General features: G+C 52.1%; 1 protein-coding gene across 1 annotated transcript in view; it reads left to right on the forward strand.

Annotated features, from left to right (window-relative positions):
* LOC137304967 (uncharacterized) overlaps nt 1–19,509 on the forward strand; it is a 79,507-nt gene that overhangs the window by 11,373 nt on the left and 48,625 nt on the right. The window contains exons 6-12 of the mRNA XM_067973743.1: nt 253–279; nt 1,964–1,990; nt 3,183–3,203; nt 4,746–4,766; nt 7,278–7,304; nt 7,914–7,940; nt 10,306–10,819. Coding sequence (XP_067829844.1) covers nt 253–279; nt 1,964–1,990; nt 3,183–3,203; nt 4,746–4,766; nt 7,278–7,304; nt 7,914–7,940; nt 10,306–10,819 — 664 coding nt within the window. The remainder of the gene's footprint in view (nt 1–252; nt 280–1,963; nt 1,991–3,182; nt 3,204–4,745; nt 4,767–7,277; nt 7,305–7,913; nt 7,941–10,305; nt 10,820–19,509) is intronic.

Consider the following 19,509-nt stretch of genomic DNA (forward strand, 5'->3'; position numbering starts at 1 on the left):
TACGTATTGACGTATCGAGGAGATGCAGTGAGATCACGAGTAGTTTCTCAGTCCCGAGATTCTGTTGGACCGTTGAGAATGTTCCACGTCTGTTATTGTCCAATCCCGGACAGTGTAGGGCAGCGTTCATTTCCAATCAGTTCTTGCGCGGGGCGTGGTGGTGGACGGGATTGGTCGGTCCACGAACTCCGTCCAGTTCCCAAGAGGCTCTGCGATGTTAATGATTCATTCTCTCCCCTTCTTGTTTTTCAGAATTACAGAAGCGGCCTACAATAGAAGGTGAGGATCAAAGAACAAACTTGCATTTCTACAGCACCTTTCACCACCTCAGGACGTCCCAAAGCTCTTTACAACCAATGAAGTCCTTTTTGAAGTGTAGTCACTGTTGTAATGTGGGAAATTCGGCAGCCGATTTGTGCACAGCAAGATGCCACAAACAGCAATAATGACCAGATAATTTTGTTTTTAATGATGTTGATTGAGGGATAAATATTGGCCAGGACACCGGGGAGAACTCCCCCCTGCTGTTTGAAATAGTGGGCGTGGGATCTTTTACCCCCACCCGAGAGGGGCAGACGGGGCCTCGGTTTAACGAATCATCTGAAAGACGGCACCTCTGACAGTGCAGCACTCCCTCAGTACTGCACCAGGAGTGTCAGCCTAGATTTTGTGCTCAAGTCCCTGGAGTGGGAGGAGAGGGGCTCCCAACACCACTGAGTATTCTTCAAAATTGGGTTTTGCTTTAAACAGTGAGTGTTCGAGACTGTCTGCTGTTTACTCACTGTCAGACCTGCTGGATCCCCCTCTGGGACTGGGCGGTACAGTGGGTCAGACACTGTCCTTTCCCCCTCTGGGACTGGGTGGTGCAGTGGGTCAGACACTGTCCTTTCCCCCTCTGGGACTGGGTGGTACAGTGGGTCAGACACTGTCCTTTCCCCCTCTGGGGCTGGGTGGGACAGTGGGTCAGACACTGTCCTTTCCCCCTCTGGGACTGGGTGGTACAGTGGGTCAGACACTGTCCTTTCCCCCCTCTGGGACTGGGTGGTACAGTGGGTCAGACACTGTCCTTTCCCCCCTCTGGGACTGGGTGGTACAGTGGGTCAGACACTGTCCTTTCCCCCTCTGGGACTGGGTGGGACAGTGGGTCAGACACTGTCCTTTCCCCCTCTGGGACTGGGTGGTACAGTGGGTCAGACACTGTCCTTTCCCCCTCTGGGACTGGGTGGTACAGTGGGTCAGACACTGTCCTTTCCCCCCTGTGGGACTGGGCGGGACAGTGGGTCAGACACTGTCCTTTCCCCCTCTGGGACTGGGTGGTGCAGTGGGTCAGACACTGTCCTTTCCCCCTCTGGGACTGGGCGGGACAGTGGGTCAGACACTGTCCTTTCCCCCTCTGGGACTGGGTGGTGCAGTGGGTCAGACACTGACCTTTCCCCCCTCTGGGACTGGGTGGTACAGTGGGTCAGACACTGTCCTTTCCCCCTCTGGGACTGGGTGGTACAGTGGGTCAGACACTGTCCTTTCCCCCTCTGGGACTGGGTGGTATAGTGGGCCAGACACTGTCCTTTCCCCCTCTGGGACTGGGCGGGACAGTGGGCCAGACACTGTCCTTTCCCCCTCTGGGACTGGGCGGGACAGTGGGTCAGACACTGTCCTTTCCCCCTCTGGGACTGGGCGGGACAGTGGGTCAGACACTGTCCTTTCCCCCTCTGGGACTGGGCGGGACAGTGGGTCAGACTCTGTGTTCTGAGCCTGGGGTTTTGGCCGATTATTGGGAGTTTTATGGTGGAATTAACCCACATTAGACCCGGGAGAATGTTCAACACTGAGACAAGGTGCAGAAAATGGAAAGTGTCCCATTCCCCAGAACCGATATCGCCCGAGTGATTAAATGATCAAAATCCTTCTCCCTGGTGTTTCCAGTATGTTTCGTGATTTGTGTCTCTCTCTCTTTGTATTTTAGGATATGAACTGATGAAGAGAAATCAAGGTGAGTCACAGTTCCAGAACGTTCCAAACACAGGGCTGGGAGTATCAAGGAGAGAATTGTTGGCATCTAATGCCATCGGAGGGGGGGGGCGCGTAGAGGGGGTAACTTTGACCTAACTCACCCAGTGGGAATGTGACTGGATTTGATTGACCGCCTGCTGGAAAATCAGTGTGTGGGTGTCAGGTCGTCACCCCATGGTTGAATAACTTTCTGCCCCTCCCTGCCTGGGCCCACAACATGGGTGGGTGGTCCCCATGGAACCTCTCCATTATAACTGAGCACCTAAAGGAGAGGTGGGGAGGACATTTTGGAGAGGGGGGGGCGGTATTCTTTATAGGTGCTGGATTCCCGCTGGCTGTCGTCTTGTTGGGACATGGAATGCCTGAGCAGACACAGCGGGAGAAGCAGAATCCAGAATAACTTCTAACGGGGAAGTGGATGAATATTTGAAAAAGAAAAATATTAAAGGGTAAGGGGAAATGGGGGAGAGGGAACAGAGGGTGATGGGCCGAATGGGGGCAGGGCAGGGGAATGGGAATGAGGGGAGAGATCTGTCAGAGAGAGGGCACAGAGAGTGATGGGCCGAATGGGGGCAGGGCAGGGGAATGGGAATGAGGGGAGAGATCTGTCAGAGAGAGGGAACAGAGGGTGATGGGGTGAATGGGGAAAGGGCAGGGGAATGGGAATGAGGGGAGAGATCTGTCAGAGAGAGGGAACAGAGGGTGATGGGCCGAATGGGGAAAGGGGCAGGGGAATGGGAATGAGGGGAGAGATCTGTCAGAGAGAGGGCACAGAGAGTGATGGGCCGAATGGGGAAAGGGGCAGGGGAATGGGAATGAGGGGAGAGCTCTGTCAGAGAGAGGGAACAGAGGGTGATGGGGTGAATGGGGAAAGGGCCGGGGTATGGGAATGAGGGGAGAGGTCTTTCCGAGAGAGGGAACAGAGGGTGATGGGGTGAATGGGGAAAGGGCCGGGGAATGGGAATGAGGGGAGAGGTCTTTCCGAGAGAGGGAACAGGCACCGTGGTATTAACGGCCTCCTCCTGTGCTGTGGAATTCTACTCTGGGGATCTCGGGGAAACTCGGGACCCCGAGTTTAAGATTTCGAGGGGAACCCCACAGGGTGTGAGTGAAATTGTAGGAATAATTTGTGTTGGTCTTATTTTAATTTTATTCATTTGCTTTCCTTTCAGATAATCTCACAGATGAACTGAGTAAGATTTCGGACTTAAAGGATTATAATAAATACAGGAGGGATTTACTAAATATTTCCGTCACACTATTGAGAATTCCCCAGTTGATATAAAAATAGGGAATGGAGTGGGGGAATATCCCCATGTATCGAAGTTTGTATTGGCAGGGAACACAAGCCGGTCCCTACGAACCCCTCTCCCTTCAAGATCCTCTTCTCCACCGGAAGTGTGGTTACCGCTTGGGGTCGATACTCCTGTTCCTCACACCACCTGGGCGCAGGGTGTGTCAGCCCCGGGTCGCACTCTCTCTCTCTCTCTCTCTCTCTCTCTCTCTCTCCCCTCTGAGTCAGAAGGTCGTGGGTTCAAGTCCCACTCCAGAGACCTGAGCACAAAATCTCCCCGGCGCAGTACCGAGGGAGTGCTGCACTGCCGGGGGTGCCGTCTCTCGGATGAGACGTTAAACCGAGGCCCCGTCTGCCCTCTCGGGAGGACGTAAAAGATCCCACGGCCACTATTTGGAAGAAGAGCAGGGGAGTTCTCCCCGGTGTCCTGGGCCCAATATTTATCCCTCAACCAACATCACTAAAACAGATTATCTGAGTCATTTATTACATTGGTGTTTGTGGGATCTTGCTGTGCGCAAATTGCTGTGTTTCCTGCATTACAACAGTGACTACACTTTAAAAGCATTTCATTGGCTGTTTACATGTTTGCCTTCTCGTCTGATTTTCCTGGAAGGAAAGAAAGATCTTGCATTTATATAGCGCCTTTCACAACCTCAGGATGTCCCAAAGTGATTACAGCCAATGAAGTACTTTTTTGAAGTGTAGTCACTGTTGTAATGTAGGAAATAAAATAATTTGTGCCCCCCTTCCACTGTATTAAGCTATTTTCCCTATTCCAATACACGCTATCCTACAAGGCAAAGCTGCCCCCTCCCCCTGCCCCCCTCTTTCCCACCGCCCCCCCCACTGTCCGTTTCCATCCCTGGTGGTAAGATTTCTGGAGATTAACTTTGAACTTTATGTCGAGGGTCCTCGGTCACTTCCAATGGCAGACAGAGCAGGACGTTGAGACCACCTGACCCGTACCTACCCGGGGTGTGTGTCTTGCCTCGCCAGTCACTGTGGCTGATACACGGTCTCGTTGCCGCCCGGGCTCGACGGGCCCAAGTGTACAGCCCGTCCCTGCCATATTACCAGAGGTACAATGAAGCTGGGACTCGTACAGAGCTTCGGCGGGTAAACGGGGTTAAGATACAGATCAGCCACGATCTTATTGAAGGGCGGGTCAGGCTCGAGGGGCTGAATGGCCTCCTCCTGTTCCTGGTTCATCGCGCAGTAAAGAAAGAAAGACGTGCATTCCTGCAGTGCCTTTCACCACCTCAGGACGTCCCAATGAAACGCAGTCACTGTTGAAAAGTAGGAAACGCTCGGCTTCTCCTGGGCTGTAAGGTTGTAACTGAATTTGAGTCCGGTGCGTTGGGTAAGGGGGATGTAGAAAGGGTGTTTGTGGCCCCGACACTGAGTAATTTTGTCGTCTTTCCTTCTTGCTTCCTTCTAGATAAGCTCCATGGCGACCTGGGTAAGTGGCTAACTGAGGGTTTAATTTCCCTCTGTTCAGTTAGAGTTACAGACAGGACTGTACACAATACACGTCGGGTTTGGGAGTTGCTGCACAGTGTGGGTTGTTGGGTTCCGGGTATCTTTATGGGCCGTGTAGGTGCACAACATGGAGCTTAAATCTTGTAACGTGCCATAATGGAGACGGGATATCTCTGGGGCAGGATTAAAATTAAATACATATGTCTAATTCACAAATCAAAAACCTTGCACATCCTGTGGCCCTTTTTCTGTGCTAACTTCCCGTGTCCATATTTATAAACGGGGCCTTGCCTTTCCAAAACTTTTGTCGGGCTGTAATTACGGCCTTCTGCCAGCGGAGGTGCTGCAGTGACGTGACTGACAGGAGGGTGCGGTTACAGTGTGACAGGTTTACATAGGGAGCTCCCATTGTAGGTGTGAATGAAAGAATTTGTAACGAGGATATAAAAATAAGGACAGAGTGTATGACTTCAAAGAGGGGATTGAATTATGTCTGTGCACCGTGATCCTGTTGGGTTTATATAGGATATTGTCATATATCCCTATTGCCCTGATGTGGAGTATTATTGGATATTGTACATCCTTCATTTCTAAAACAAATCTGGGGACGAGGAAACACTGAAACATCTGTTTAATACTCTTTATTAAATCAAGTCAATGAAATAATAAAACACAACCCCTTACGTGCAGTGCATATGATTATAAGTACCAATTATAACTCACACGCCAAGGACTCCTCAGAAGGTCGCAAGTGTCTTGTCTCGACTGCTTACACTCGTCTTAGAAAGACTAAATCAAACATACCCCAAGGAGCTCCAGTGTCTCTGTCTTTAAATGTTTAGTTACGTCCTCCTAACCTAACGCCATTATGTCAACACATTCTAACCCGGTCTGGTTAACCTCCCTTCAATGTGTCTGTGCAGTCAAATCTGTTTACTCACTAATGAGAAACAGTGGGCATCCGTTACGGCCTCTCTCTTGTCTCTTCCCAGTCCATTCCCTACCAGATTACCTCCCTACAATCTCCTCGACCGATTTACTGTATTTCTTCATCTCTTCTCATGGACAGGCAGTGAGGTATTGTCTCCACAGCTCCAGGCCTGTGTGGCCATTGCAGAATGATATTAGTATGTGGACATATATTTTAAAAGCTTACCATGGCTGTTCTACCTGGTATACCTATACTTACACCGTGAGGGGAGAGGCCAGGGTCTGTACTCCGCAGGGGAGGGTGAGAGTGGGATTCTACATCAGGGAGGAGGTGTTTCAGAATGCCACATTGTAACATGCAAACGGTGAAACGTCAATCATTGTCTCAGGAAAACCTCTCTTGTTTTTGCACTTTTAAAGCAAATAATCTGATTTCTGTTGGTACTTATTGCCACATAAAAGGCCGGCAGAACTAAATATCCCGCTTGGAATGATCCCTAACTGCTCGAAAAATCTCCTCCGTTAACACCAAATTCAGCAAAGCAAAGCCAAACCTGCCCTTTTGTGGAAATGCAGCAGGGGTTTGGGGCAGTTCAGGAGTTGGGGTGTGAGAACAGACCAGGAGTGAATTCAGACTGCTCAGGAAAACCGGCAAACTCGGGCTTGGCAGGTCCTCCCTGTTCTGACTCTAATTGTGGACAGGCCAGACTCCTCTTTTTAAAAAAAAATGGCAGATTGGTGCACAGGCCATTCGGCCCAACTGGTCTAGGCCGGTGTTTATATTCCATACGAGCTTCCTCCCACTCTAATTCCCTCTTCCCACCCTGCCCCCCCCCCTCCCATATCCCTCTATTCCCTTCTCCCTCATGTCTGCATCAAGCCTCCCCTTAAATACATCTCTGCTTCACCCACTCCATGTGGCAGTGAGTTCCACATTCTCACCGCTCTCTGTGTAAAGAAATTCCTCCTAAATTCTTTATTTGATCCATTAGTGGCTATCTTATATTTATATCCCCTTGTCCTGGACTCTCATAGGAACAGGAGGAGGCCATTCAGCCCTTCGATCCTGTACCGCCATTCAGTTCGATGTGCACCTCAACTCCATTTACCCTCCTTTGCTCCATATCCCTCGATACCCTCACCCAGAAAAAAATCCCTCCACCTCCGTCTCCCCCACAAGTGGAAACTGTTTCTCCACATCCACCCTGTCGAAACCCTTCATAATTTTAAAGGCCTCTATCAGGTCACTCCCTCAGTCTTCTCTTTCCCAGAGAATAAAGCCCCAGCCTGTTCAGTCTTTCCTGGTCGGAGCTACAAGATCGAGGGGGAGAAGGGGGAGCAACTGGGAGAGTGGCGATTTCCCAAAATGTTTCTGTAAAGGTTTAAAGTGCGTCATTGCTATTGTATAGTTAAACTTGTCTGCAGGTCCTCAGCCCTGAGGTGGTCTAATCGATATCTCATCACGTTTACACTCAAAGGTTAAAAATGCATTCAGTAAAAGCCCCCATCGTCGCCAGGTGCGTAAAACTGATCACTAATGGTTGTCTCTTTTTCCTTTCAGACCAGATTCGCTGTTTATCAAAAACAGGTAGGGCCCGGGATATCATTTATTCATTCTCGGGATGTGGGCGTCGCTGGCGAGGCCGGCATTTCTTGCCCGTTCCTTAGTTGCCCCTTGAGAAGGTGGTGGTGAGCCGCCTTCTTGAGCCGCTGCAGTCCGTGTGGGGAAGGTTCTCCCGCAGTGCTGTTAGGAAGGGAGTTCCAGGATTTTGACCCAGCGACGATGAAGGAACGGCGATATATTTCCAAGTCGGGATGGTGTGTGACTTGGAGGGGAACATGCAGGTGGTGTTGTTCTCATGTGCCTGCTGCTCTTGTCCTTCTAGGTGGTAGAGGTTGCGGGTTTGGGAGGTGCTGTCGAAGATAATGATCGGGGGGAATCTACCCGCTGTGCTCACAGTGTGACTAATACACAAGGCCAGAATCTTCTGCTGCCATTATGAGCGAGCAAATTCGCGATGTGTTTCTGTGCCTGTTCTTTAACTCTTTTAATACCTCGGCTAAAACAGAGGACAGATCGATGTTATGGTGTCGTTTAGTCTCTATCTTAGACGTTCTCTTTTAGACACTTCCTAATAACTGAATAAACGTATCATGAACCAGACGTGTTAATCTGTCATTCTTATTATTCTTTCAGCAATTCGGAGAATTACCAGTGTTGCAGGTAGGACTTGCTGCTCACCAGAGATTCCATATTGAATTGTGTGTGGGAGGGGCAATTGGCGTCATTCTGTTCGGATCTTACAGCACAGAAGGAGGCCATTCAGCCCATCGTGCCTGTGCCGGCTCTTTGAAAGAGCTATCCAATTAGTCCCACTCCCCCTGCTCTTTCCCCCATAGTCCTGCAATTTTTTCCCTTCAAGTATTTATCCAATTCCCTTTTGAAAGTTATTATTGAATCTGCTTCCACCGCCCTTTCAGGCAGCGCATTCCAGATCAGAACAACTCGCTGCGTAAAATAAAAATTCTCATCTGCCCTCTGGTTCTTTTGCCAATCACCTTAAATCTGTGTCCTCTGGTTACCGACCCTCCTGCCACTGGAAACAGTTTCTCCTTATTTACTCTATCAAAACCCTTCATGATTTTGAACACCTCTATTAAATCTCCTCTTAACCTTCTCTGCTCTAAGGAGAACAATCCCAGCTTCTCCAGTCTCTCCACATCACTGAAGTCCCTGGTTTACACTTTTCACCTGCCCGATTTAAGGTCCCTCCTCTCCCCAACACCAGGTGGTGATCCCTGGCCGGTTCCACCTCATGGTTTCCCCGATGGGGCCTCCCTTCCTCGGTTTATTTCCCTCCTCCGCTCCAGCGTGCCCTGGTGGCAGCTCGGCCAGGATGGGGAACTTGCCGCCTGGGAGAGCGGGAGACGCAAACGCCCCCACCCACCCCTCCGCCCCCGATGCTGTGGCTACTCGGCTCTTCCAATGGAGTTGAATCGACCGTGGGAACTTGCTCTAATCCGGTATTGTGAACAGTTCTGGCCTCCATATTACAGAAAGGATGTAGAGGCACTGGAGAAGATGCAAAAAAGATTTACAAGGATGATACCAGAACTAGGATATCCTTATCAGGAAAGGCTGAACAGGCTGGGGCTTTTTTCTCTAGAAAAGAGAAGGCTGAGGGGTGACCTGATAGAGGTCTTTAAAATTATGAAAGGGTTCGATAGGGTTGATGTAGAGAAGATGTTTCCATTTGTGGGCCATAAATATAAGATAGTCACTAATAAATCCAATAGGGAATTCAGGAGAAACTTCTTTACCCAGAGAGTGGTGAGAATGTGGAACTCGCTCCCACAAGGAGTAGTTGAGGTGAATAGTGGAGATACATTTAAGGGGAAGCTGGATAAACACATGAGGGAGAAAGGAATAGAAGGATATGGTGATAGGGTGAGATGAGGTAGGGAGGGAGGAGGCTCATGTGGAGCATAAACACCAGCATAGACCAGTTGGGCCGAATGGCCTGTTCCTTCCTGTGCTGTAGTTTTGATGTAACTCGATGCCACCCCAACACATTCACTTGGTACCCACTCCGCAATGGTGGTGCAGAGTTTCAGGCAGAGCCTTTAAAGTGAGGGAATGGAACTGGCCAGTGGCAGGGATGCTCCCTACCTGTAGAGTTACCCTCCCCTTTAAAGTACTTGCTCACACAATTACCCTCCCCTTTAATTGCTTATTATTTAGCCATAGTTACCCTCCCCTTTAAGTACCTGTGTTGGTAACTATCCACAGTGTCACCTTTGCTGGTGTCCATATTTTTCATAGAATTACATAGAGCGTACAGCACAGGCCATTCAGCCCAGAGGGTCCATGCTAGCCTTTTAGGCTCCACACCAGCCTCCTCCCAAATTAGCAGCTGCTAACTTACATCATCGAGTTACCACGAAAATACAGCACAGAAACAGGCCATTCGGCCCAACTGGTCCATGCTGGCGTTTATGCTCCACCCGAGCCCCCTCCCTTCATACGTCATCTCACCCTATCAGCATATCCTTCTATTCCTTTCTCCCTCATGTGTTTATCGAGCTTCCCCTTAAATGTATCTCTGCTATTCGCCTCAACTACTCCTTGTGGGAGTGAGTTCCACATTCTCACCACTCTCTGGGTGAAGAAGTTTCTCCTGAATTCCCGATTGGATTTATTAGTGACTATCTTATATCCGTGACCCCTAGCTCTGGTCTCCCCTTCAAATGGAAACATCTTCTCTACATCTACCCTACGAGCCCTTTTCATAATCTTAAAGACCTCGATCAGGTCATCCCTCAGTCTTCCCTTTTCTAGAGAAAAGAGCCCCAGCCTGTTCAGTCTTTCCTGATAGTACGAATCTCTCAGTTCTGGTATCATCCTAGTAAATCTTTTTTGCACCTTCTCCAGTGCCTCTATATCCTTTTTGTAATATGGAGAACTGTTCACAGTGCTCCCTAGTGTTTTATGTTTGCCCACAGTTAGCTCACCTTTAATATCCTGTCTTGGCGAAACCCTTCCCAGTTCCGAGTTTAAAACCTGCCCCCTTTCTTTCTCACCCCTCCAGTTTCCGTGACCCTGGACCGTGACTCCGCACACTGTAACCTCAGGGTATCTCCTGATCTGACCAGCGTGAGCTACAGTGCAGGAGCCAAGGTTCCCATCGACATCTCCAGGAGGTTCCAGTCCAGATTATCCGTCCTGGGGAGGGAAGGGCTCGTCACCGGGAGACACTACTGGGAGGTGAAAGTGGGAAGCAAGTCCGACTGGGACCTGGGAGTAGCCGAGGATTCGGTGGCAAGGGCGGGAACGCTGTCCCTCAATCCTCAGGACGGATACTGGACCATTGGGTGTCAGGAGGGCTTCTACTGGGCCAATGGCATCACCGGATTGCGAATCTCTACCAAGGCGAAGCTCCGGCGGATCGGAATATACGTCAACTACGAGGCGGGAAGGGTTCTGTTCTGCGATGCCACCTCGTACTCCCACCTCCACAGCTTCACCGGCAAATTCAAGGGAACGATCTACCCCTTCTTCAATCTCATGCCAACCGATGAAGAATTGAGGATTTGTACGGTCGCGCCCCAAGCCTAGAAAATGGGTCGTCCAGGACACTGATTTATTTTCCCCACAACCCCGAACAGCACGGTGACCAAATGGCGCCTTAAGTGTTGTCGTTTTGTTAAGTGTTTTTTTCCCAAAGAATTGGGAGCAAATTTCCCTCTTTTTTGCTTGACAGATAATCGCCGGGGGGAGAGGGGGGATGGGAGAGAGGGAGAGGGAGGGGGGATGGGGGGGAGGGGGGATGAGAGAGGGATGGGGGGATGGGGGGGAGGGGGGATGAGAGAGGCAGGGGGGAGGGGGATGAGAGAGGCAGGGGGTATGGGGGGGGGGAGAGGGAGGGGGTATGGGAGGGGGGAGAGGCAGTGGGGGAGAAGGGGTGGGATGGGGGGAGAGGCAAGGGGGGAGAAGGGGTGGGATGGGGGGAGAAGGGGTGGGATGGGAGGGGCGGGAGGGGAGATGGGATGGGATGGGAGGGGGGATTGGCAGGAGGGGGATGGGAGAGGGGGGAGGGAGAGGGGGAGGGGCGGGATGTGTGGAAGTGCATGAAGGGATACTTGACCATATTAACTGACCAGCGAATTCACTTAAACTCACATAATAAAGTTTCTCACGAAAACACATAGAAGCACAATTGTGTAATTACTTTGAGTTTCTCATGCTGATAACTGTCCTCCCTTAGACAGAGAGGTAGCTGACTAACAGGAATAAATGACCATATAGCCTTGAGACTGGGTACAGACTTACTGATAATAAAGACAATTTCTTAGGGAAAAGCACTTTCCCAGGCCTGCGTCCAAGATATCAAGATGGCTGTGGGAAGCCGAGGGTGGGTTCCCTATTTTGATTGACCAACTACCTGAACCAATAAAGAATGTACGTGTACGCCCATATTCTATGACAGGTGGGCGTTGTTACTGAACTGTATAAACGTGAGCTGTTTCTTGAACTCGGTGAAGATGTATCCTCAACCATTGTCTTGAGCTGCTCTTCCACTTGTATACAAGTAAAAAATAAACTCTTGTATTACTTTGTTTGGGTGTTAATGCAGTGTATAGAATAAGTAATATTAAATTTCCACAGATGAGAGGGGAGTGGGAGGGAGGGACGGAGGGGCATCAGGGAAAATTCGAGGCACAGAGGATTGGTCGCTCTGTTAAGGGGCTGACAACCTCCCTCCCTGCTCTTGGTCCGACCGAGGATTTGGAGAAATTACACTTTCCCGGAGACGTCCATTTATTAAAAAAGTTTTTTGTGTCACGGGACAGATTTCTTCCTGTCCTGTTCACTGATACATTTCCATTCCTCTCAACAACCCCGGGTGTCTCACGGCCCCCGGGTGTCTCACTGATTCTGGGCAGTAGATCTACCACTACGGCCTGTTCCTGGAGACCACTTCAGATTTTGTAAAGAAACCAATTTTAATTCCTATTTTTGGAGCTCAGTTTTTAATTCAATATCATTCCATATTTTATAACTTTTGAATCAAACAATGTTAATGATATTTGTCTGGATTGGGAGCGACCAGTTGCATTTTGAATTATGTGGCATTTCAAATACTTGTACAAATTATTAAAGATATTAATTAGCAAACATAAACTCTCTTTTAAACTCATTCTCGGGGTGTGGGCATCACTGGCAAGGCCGGCATTTATTGCCCATCCCCTAATTGCCCTTGAGAATTGTAAACAATTTCACAACACCAAGTTATAGTCCAACAAATTTATTTTAAATTCCACAAGCTTTCGGAGGCTTCCTCCTTCCTCAGGTGAATTTTCCACATTCACCTGAGGAAGGGGGAAGCCTCCGAAAGCTTGTGGAATTTAAAATAAATTTGTTGGACTATAACTTGGTGTTGTGAAATTGTTTACAATTGTCAACCCCAGTCCATCACCGGCATCTCCACATCATGACTATTATTAGAGGGCGAGGGTGGGATAGCACGTCTAAAGAGCCAGCACCAGCACGAGGGGCCGAATGGCCTCCTTCTGCACTGTAGCTTCAAACCAGTAACGAATTTTTGCACTTTTACAGCCGGGGATTGAATGCAATAAACACACAAAGGTGTTAAATGCATCAATTTCACACATGGGGAGGGATTGAAACCATTCCCCGGGGCTCCGGGTCAATCTCCGCACCTTCCGACGGATGTAGTTACTTAAAAAGTGAAACTAAAAAGATGCGGTGAGTTTCGCTCCATGTTTCTCGGGTCCGGTTCTCCATTGAAGAGGGAATAAAGGGATTTGAAAAGGCCGAGAGGGAGGAGGAGGAGGTAGGTGGAGGAGAGGGAGAGGGAGGAGGAGGGGGAGGGAGAGGAGGAGGAGGGGGAGGGAGAGGGAGGAGGAGGGGGGAGGAGGAGGGGGAGGGAGAGGGAGGAGGAGGAGGAGGAGGGGGAGGGAGGGGAGGAGGAGGAGGGGGGAGGGAGAGGGAGGAGGGGGAGGGGGGAGAGGGAGGAGGGGGAGGGGGGAGAGGGAGGAGGGGGAGGGGGGAGGGGGAGAGGGGAGAGGGGGGAGGGGGGAGAGGGAGAGGGGGGAGGAGGGGAGGGGGAGGGGGGGAGAGGGAGAGGGGGGAGGAGGGGAGGGGGAGGGGGGAGGGGGAGGAGGGGGGAGGGAGAGGGAGGTCGATGTCCCGCCGGGTGAGTGTTGACCGAATGTAACAAAAAGAGTCGCTTCATCGGGGAATCTCCGCACTTCCGGGTTCAGGTCTGATTCGGGTCCGGAGTCTGTCTGTTTCACCGGGGCGGCGGGCACTGTCCACCCGGACATGGGAATGGGAGAGGAGCAGGTCCGGACCTCCCCCCCCTCACCCCTGGGAATGGGAGAGGAGCAGGTCCGGACCCCCCCCCCCTCCCCTCCCTGGGAATGGGAGAGGAGCAGGTCCGGACCCCCCCACCCCCCCTCCCTGGGAATGGGAGAGGAGCAGGTCCGGACTCCCCTCCTCTCCCACCACCTCCCTGGGAATGGGAGAGGAGCAGGTCAGAGCCCCCCCGGAATGGAACAGGTGCAGATCAGAGCCCCTGGGGCTCAGGACCTCCCCTCCCCTCCCCTCCCGCCCCCCACTCTTTTTCAAAGTAGTGCAGTGGGATCTTTTACATCCACCTGTGAGGGCAGACATGGTTTAAAATTGGTTTAACGTCTCATCCAAAAGCCGGCACCTCCGACAGTGCGGCGCTCCCTCAGTACTGACCCTCCGACAGTGCGGCGCTCCCTCAGTACTGACCCTCCGACAGTGCGGCGCTCCCTCAGTACTGACCCTCCGACAGTGCGGCGCTCCCTCAGTACCGACCCTCCGACAGTGCGGCGCTCCCTCAGTACTGACCCTCCGACAGTGCGGCGCTCCCTCAGTACTGACCCTCCGACAGTGCGGCGCTCCCTCAGTACCGACCCTCCGACAGTGCGGCGCTCCCTCAGTACCGACCCTCCGACAGTGCAGCGCTCCCTCAGTACCGACCCTCCGACAGTGCGGCGCTCCCTCAGTACCGACCCTCCGACAGTGCAGCGCTCCCTCAGTACTGACCCTCCGACAGTGCGGCGCTCCCCCAGTGCAGCACCCGGAGTCTCAGCCTGGATTATGTGCTCAAGTCTCTGGAGTGGGACTCGAGCCCACGACCTCCTGACTCCGAGGCGAGCAGGCGAGAGAGAGAGAGAGAGAGCGTGCGAGCCACTGAGCCACAGCTGACACTGTGGGCATGATTCCCCACTGGGAGCGGAGAGTGGGGTGAACTTAATCCCAGTTCCCAGCCGGAGAGCCCTGCCTGTTTTAACGCGGTGGGGAGTAACTCCCGGATGGCTGTTTAAATTTCACGATCCTGCACTGTGGTTTCTCAGACTGGCTTCCCACGGACCCCTAGATTTCTCTATCGTTTGTTTGACCGAGAATTTCAGCCTCATTTGCACTTCCAACTCTTTAGCAGATCAGGGGCAGGACTTATTTGGGGGACACCCCTCTCCCCAATTCCTAGCGGGGGGTCCCAGGGGCCTAGAGAGATACAGGCTCTGCCACCTCCCTGTACCCCACCCCATATTAGCTCCCAGCGCCCAGTGTTATAGGATTGTGGGGGGGAGGGGAGTGAATAACCAACGGGGAGGGTACAGTGCAGTTGCCCCCAATTTGGTGGGACTCCAGCACCCTTGTCCCGGATCTCCTGGCCGGCCTCCCATCTTCCACCCTCCATAAACTTGAGCTCATCCAAAACTCTGCTGCCCGTATCCTAACTCGCACCAAGTCCCGTTCTCCCATCACCCCCTGTGCTCGCTGACCTACATTGGCTCCCGGTCCGGGAACGCCTCGATTTTAAAATTCTCATCCTCATTTTCAAATCCTTCCATGGCCCTCGCCCACTCCCTATCTCTGTAACCTCCTCCAGCCCTACAACCCTCCGAGATCTCTGCGCTCCTCCAATTCTGGCCTCTTGCCCATCCCCGATTTTAATCGCTCCACCATTGGCGGCCGTGCCTTCAGCTGCCTGGGCCCTAAGCTCTGGAATTCCCTCCCTAAACCTCTCCGCCTCTCTCTCCTCCTTTTAAGATGCTCCTTAAAACCTCCCTCTTCGACCATGAATACGAAATTGGCTAAGTAACAGGAAACAGAGAGTAGTGGTGAAACGGTTGTTTTTCGGACTGGAGGGAGGTGTACAGTGGTGTTCCCCGGGTGTCAGTGCTGGGACCACTGCTTTTCTTGATATATATTAATGACTTGGACTTGGGTGTACAGGGCACAATTTCCAAATTTACAGATGACACAAAACTTGGGAGTGTAGTGAACAGTGAGGAGGATAGTGATAGACTTCAAGAGGATATAGACAGGCTGGTGGAATGGGCGGACACGTGGCAGATGAAATTTAACGCAGAAAAGTGCAAAGTGATACATTTTAGTAGGAAGAACGAGGAGAAGCAATATAAACTAAATGGTACAATTCTAAAGGGGGTACAGGAACAGAGAGACCTGGGGGTATATGTGCACAAATCATTGACAGTGGCAGGACAGGTTGAGAAAGCGGTTAAAAAAGCATACGGGATCCTGGACTTTATAAATAAAGTCCTAGAGTACAAAAGCAAGGAAGTTATGATGAACCTTTATAAAACACTGGTTTGGGCCACAGTTGGAGTATTGTGTCCAATTCTGGGCTCCGCACTTTAGGAAAGATGTGAAGGCCTTGGAGAGGGTGCAGAAAAGATTTACTAGAATAGTTCCAGGGATGAGGGACTTCAGTTATGGAGAAGCTGGGGTTGTTCTCCTTAGAGCAGAGAAGGTTAAGAGGAGATATTTTAGAGGTATTCAAAATCATGAAGGGTTTAGATAAAGTAAATAAAGAGAAACCATTCCATTGGTGGAAGGGTCGAGAACCAGAGGACACAGATTTAAGGTGATTGCAAAAGAACCAAAGGCGATGTGAGGAAAAACTTTTTTACACAGTGAGTAGTTATGATCTGGAATGCGCTGCCTGAAAGGGTGGTTGAAGCAGATTCAGTCATGGCTTTCAAAAAGGGATTGGATAAATACTTGAAGGGAAAAAATTTGCAGGGCTACGGGGAAAGGGCAGGGGAATGGGACTAACTGGATTGCTCTCACAAAGAGCCAGCACGGGCTCGATGGGCCGAATGGCCACCTTCTGTGCTGTAACCATTCCATAATTCTATGATTCCAAGCTTCAGTCACCTGTCCTAATGTCTCTTTATGTGGCTCAGTGTCAAATTTAGTTTGATAATCGCTCCTGTGAAGAGTCCTGGGACGTTTTACTACGTTGAAAGTGCTGTATAATTGGAGATTGTTGTTAGGGGTCACATAGGCCTCACACATGGAAATGTGCGCAGAGTGGGAGACAGGGCTGGAGGCGAGAGGAATATCTTGCCCGGTGGATACACATCCCATTGGAAAATCCAGGCCATTCTTTCCAATCAAATGGTCTTTGAGATGGTGAGCGACGTCCTCCTGGATAGATGAGAGTCTTCAGAAGTTCGGGAGGGAGAAGAATAGGCATTCCCCAGGAGCGTGTTAGTGGTACCGTCCTGGGAAGTCTCTATTTACAGGGGGTCCCCGGAGTGTGTCGCTATTTACAGGGGGTCCCCGGGAGTGTGTCAGTATTTACAGGGGGTCCCGGGAGTGTGTCGGTATTTACAGGGGGTCCCCGGGACTGTGTCGGTATTTAGAGGGGTCCCCGGGAGTGTGTCGGTATTTAGAGGGGGTCCCGGGAGTGTGTCGCTATTTACAGGGGGTCCCCGGGAGTGTGTCAGTATTTACAGGGGGTCCCCGGGAGTGTGTCAGTATTTACAGGGGGCCCCCGGGAGTGTGTCAGTATTACAGGGGGCCCCCGGGAGTGTGTCGGTATTTACAGGGGGTCCCGGGAGTGTGTCAGTATTTACAGGGGGTCCCCGGGAGTGTGTCGGTATTTACAGGGGGTCCCCGGGAGTGTGTCGGTATTTACAGGGGGTCCCCGGGAGTGTGTCGGTATTTACAGGGGTCCCCGGAGTGTGTCGGTATTTACAGGGGGTCCCCGGGAGTGTGTCGGTATTTACAGGGGGTCCCGGGAGTGTGTCGGTAATTACAGGGGGTCCCGGGAGTGTGTCGGTCTACCCACCCTCTTTTTATCCCCCCCCCCATTTCCCATTCCCCCCCCCCCCCCCCCGGTACGGTCAGTAGTGCAGAAAAGACCTCCCCAACACACTCTCGGACTGTTCTTGCTGCCTGACCCTGACCCTGACCCTGACCCTGACCCTGACCCTGACCCAGACCCAGACCCTGACCCTGACCCAGGCCACACCCTGCAGGCTCGGGTACATCGCCCTTTGTCACTTGCAGTAACAGGGCCCGGGAGGGAGAGTCCAAAGTGGCCTCCGATAACTCCCACGCCACAGGCCTGTGCTGCACATCATTTCCGGCTGAAAAATTGCAGAACCTCACACGGAGCTCAGCTGCAGACTGACTGATAACCCCACCCAAGATCTGTTAGTGTTACAGAGAGAGAGAGGGGCAGAGAGGGGCGAGCAGAAGAGAGGGAGAGGGAGAGGCAGAGAGAGAGAGAGAGAGGGAGAGCAGAGAGAGAGAGAGAGGGAGAGGCAGAGAGAGAGAGGGAGAGGGAGAGGCAGAGGCAGAGAGAGAGGGAGAGGCAGAGGCAGAGAGAGAGAGAGAGAGGAGAGGCAGAGAGAGAGAGAGAGAGGGAGAGGCAGAGAGAGAGAGAGAGAGGAGAGGCAGAGAGAGAGAGAGAGAGAGGGAGAGGCAGAGAGAGAGAGAGAGAGGGAGAGGCAGAGAGAGAGAGAGAGAGGAGAGAGGCAGAGAGAGAGAGAGAGAGGGAGAGGCAGAGAGAGAGAGAGAGGAGAGGCAGAGAGAGAAGAGAGAGAGAGGGAGAGGCAGAGAGAGAGAGAGAGAGGAGAGCAGAGAGAGAGAGAGAGGGAGAGGCAGAGAGAGAGAGAGGGAGAGGCAGAGAGAGAGAGAGAGGGAGAGGCAGAGAGAGAGAGAGGGAGAGGCAGAGAGAGAGAGAGAGGAGAGAGAGGAGAGAGGAAGAGAGAGAGAGGGAGAGGCAGAGAGAGAGAGAGGAGAGCAGAGAGAGGGAGAGGCAGAGAGAGAGAGAGGAGAGGCAGAGAGAGAGAGAGGGAGAGGCAGAGAGAGAGAGAGGGAGAGGCAGAGAGAGAGAGAGGGAGAGGCAGAGAGAGAGAGAGGGAGAGGCAGAGAGAGAGAGAGAGGGAGAGGCAGAGAGAGAGAGAGAGGGAGAGGAGAGAGAGAGAGAGAGAGAGGTAGAGCAGAGAGAGAGAGAGAGGTAGAGGCAGAGAGAGAGAGAGAGGTAGAGGCAGAGAGAGAGGGAGAGGCAGAGGCAGAGGCAGAGAGAGAGAGAGGGAGAGGCAGAGAGAGAGAGAGGGAGAGGCAGAGAGAGAGAGAGGAGAGGCAGAGAGAGAGAGAGGGAGAGGGAGAGGCAGAGAGAGAGAGAGAGAGGGAGAGGCAGAGAGAGAGAGAGGGAGAGGAGAGGGAGAGGCAGAGAGAGAGAGAGGGAGAGGCAGAGAGAGAGAGGGAGAGGCAGAGAGAGAGAGAGGGAGAGGCAGAGAGAGAGAGAGGGAGAGGCAGAGAGAGAGAGAGGGAGAGGCAGAGAGAGAGAGGGAGAGGCAGAGAGAGAGAGAGGGAGAGGGAGAGGCAGAGAGAGAGAGAGAGGGAGAGGCAGAGAGAGAGAGAGAGAGAGGGAGAGGCAGGAGAGAGGGAGAGGCAGAGAGAGAGAGAGGGAGAGGCAGAGAGAGAGAGGGAGAGGCAGAGAGAGAGAGAGGGAGAGGAGAGGCAGAGAGAGAGAGAGGGAGAGGCAGAGAGAGAGAGAGGGAGAGGCAGAGAGAGAGAGAGGAGAGGCAGAGAGAGAGAGAGGAGAGCAGAGAGAGAGAGAGGAGAGGCAGAGAGAGAGAGAGGGAGAGGCAGAGAGAGAGAGGGAGAGGCAGAGAGAGAGAGAGGGAGAGCAGAGAGAGAGAGAGAGGGAGAGGCAGAGAGAGAGGGAGAGGCAGAGAGAGAGAGAGAGGAGAGGCAGAGAGAGAGAGAGGGAGAGGCAGAGAGAGAGAGAGGGAGAGGCAGAGAGGGAGAGGCAGAGAGAGGGAGAGGCAGAGAGAGAGAGAGGAGAGGCAGAGAGAGAGAGAGGGAGAGGCAGAGAGAGAGAGAGGGAGAGGCAGAGAGAGAGAGAGGGAGAGGCAGAGAGAGAGAGGGAGAGGCAGAGAGATGAGAGAGGGAGAGGCAGAGAGAGAGA

This window comes from Heptranchias perlo, chromosome 39 (genome assembly GCF_035084215.1).
Source record: "Heptranchias perlo isolate sHepPer1 chromosome 39, sHepPer1.hap1, whole genome shotgun sequence".
Classification (NCBI taxonomy): domain Eukaryota; kingdom Metazoa; phylum Chordata; class Chondrichthyes; order Hexanchiformes; family Hexanchidae; genus Heptranchias; species Heptranchias perlo.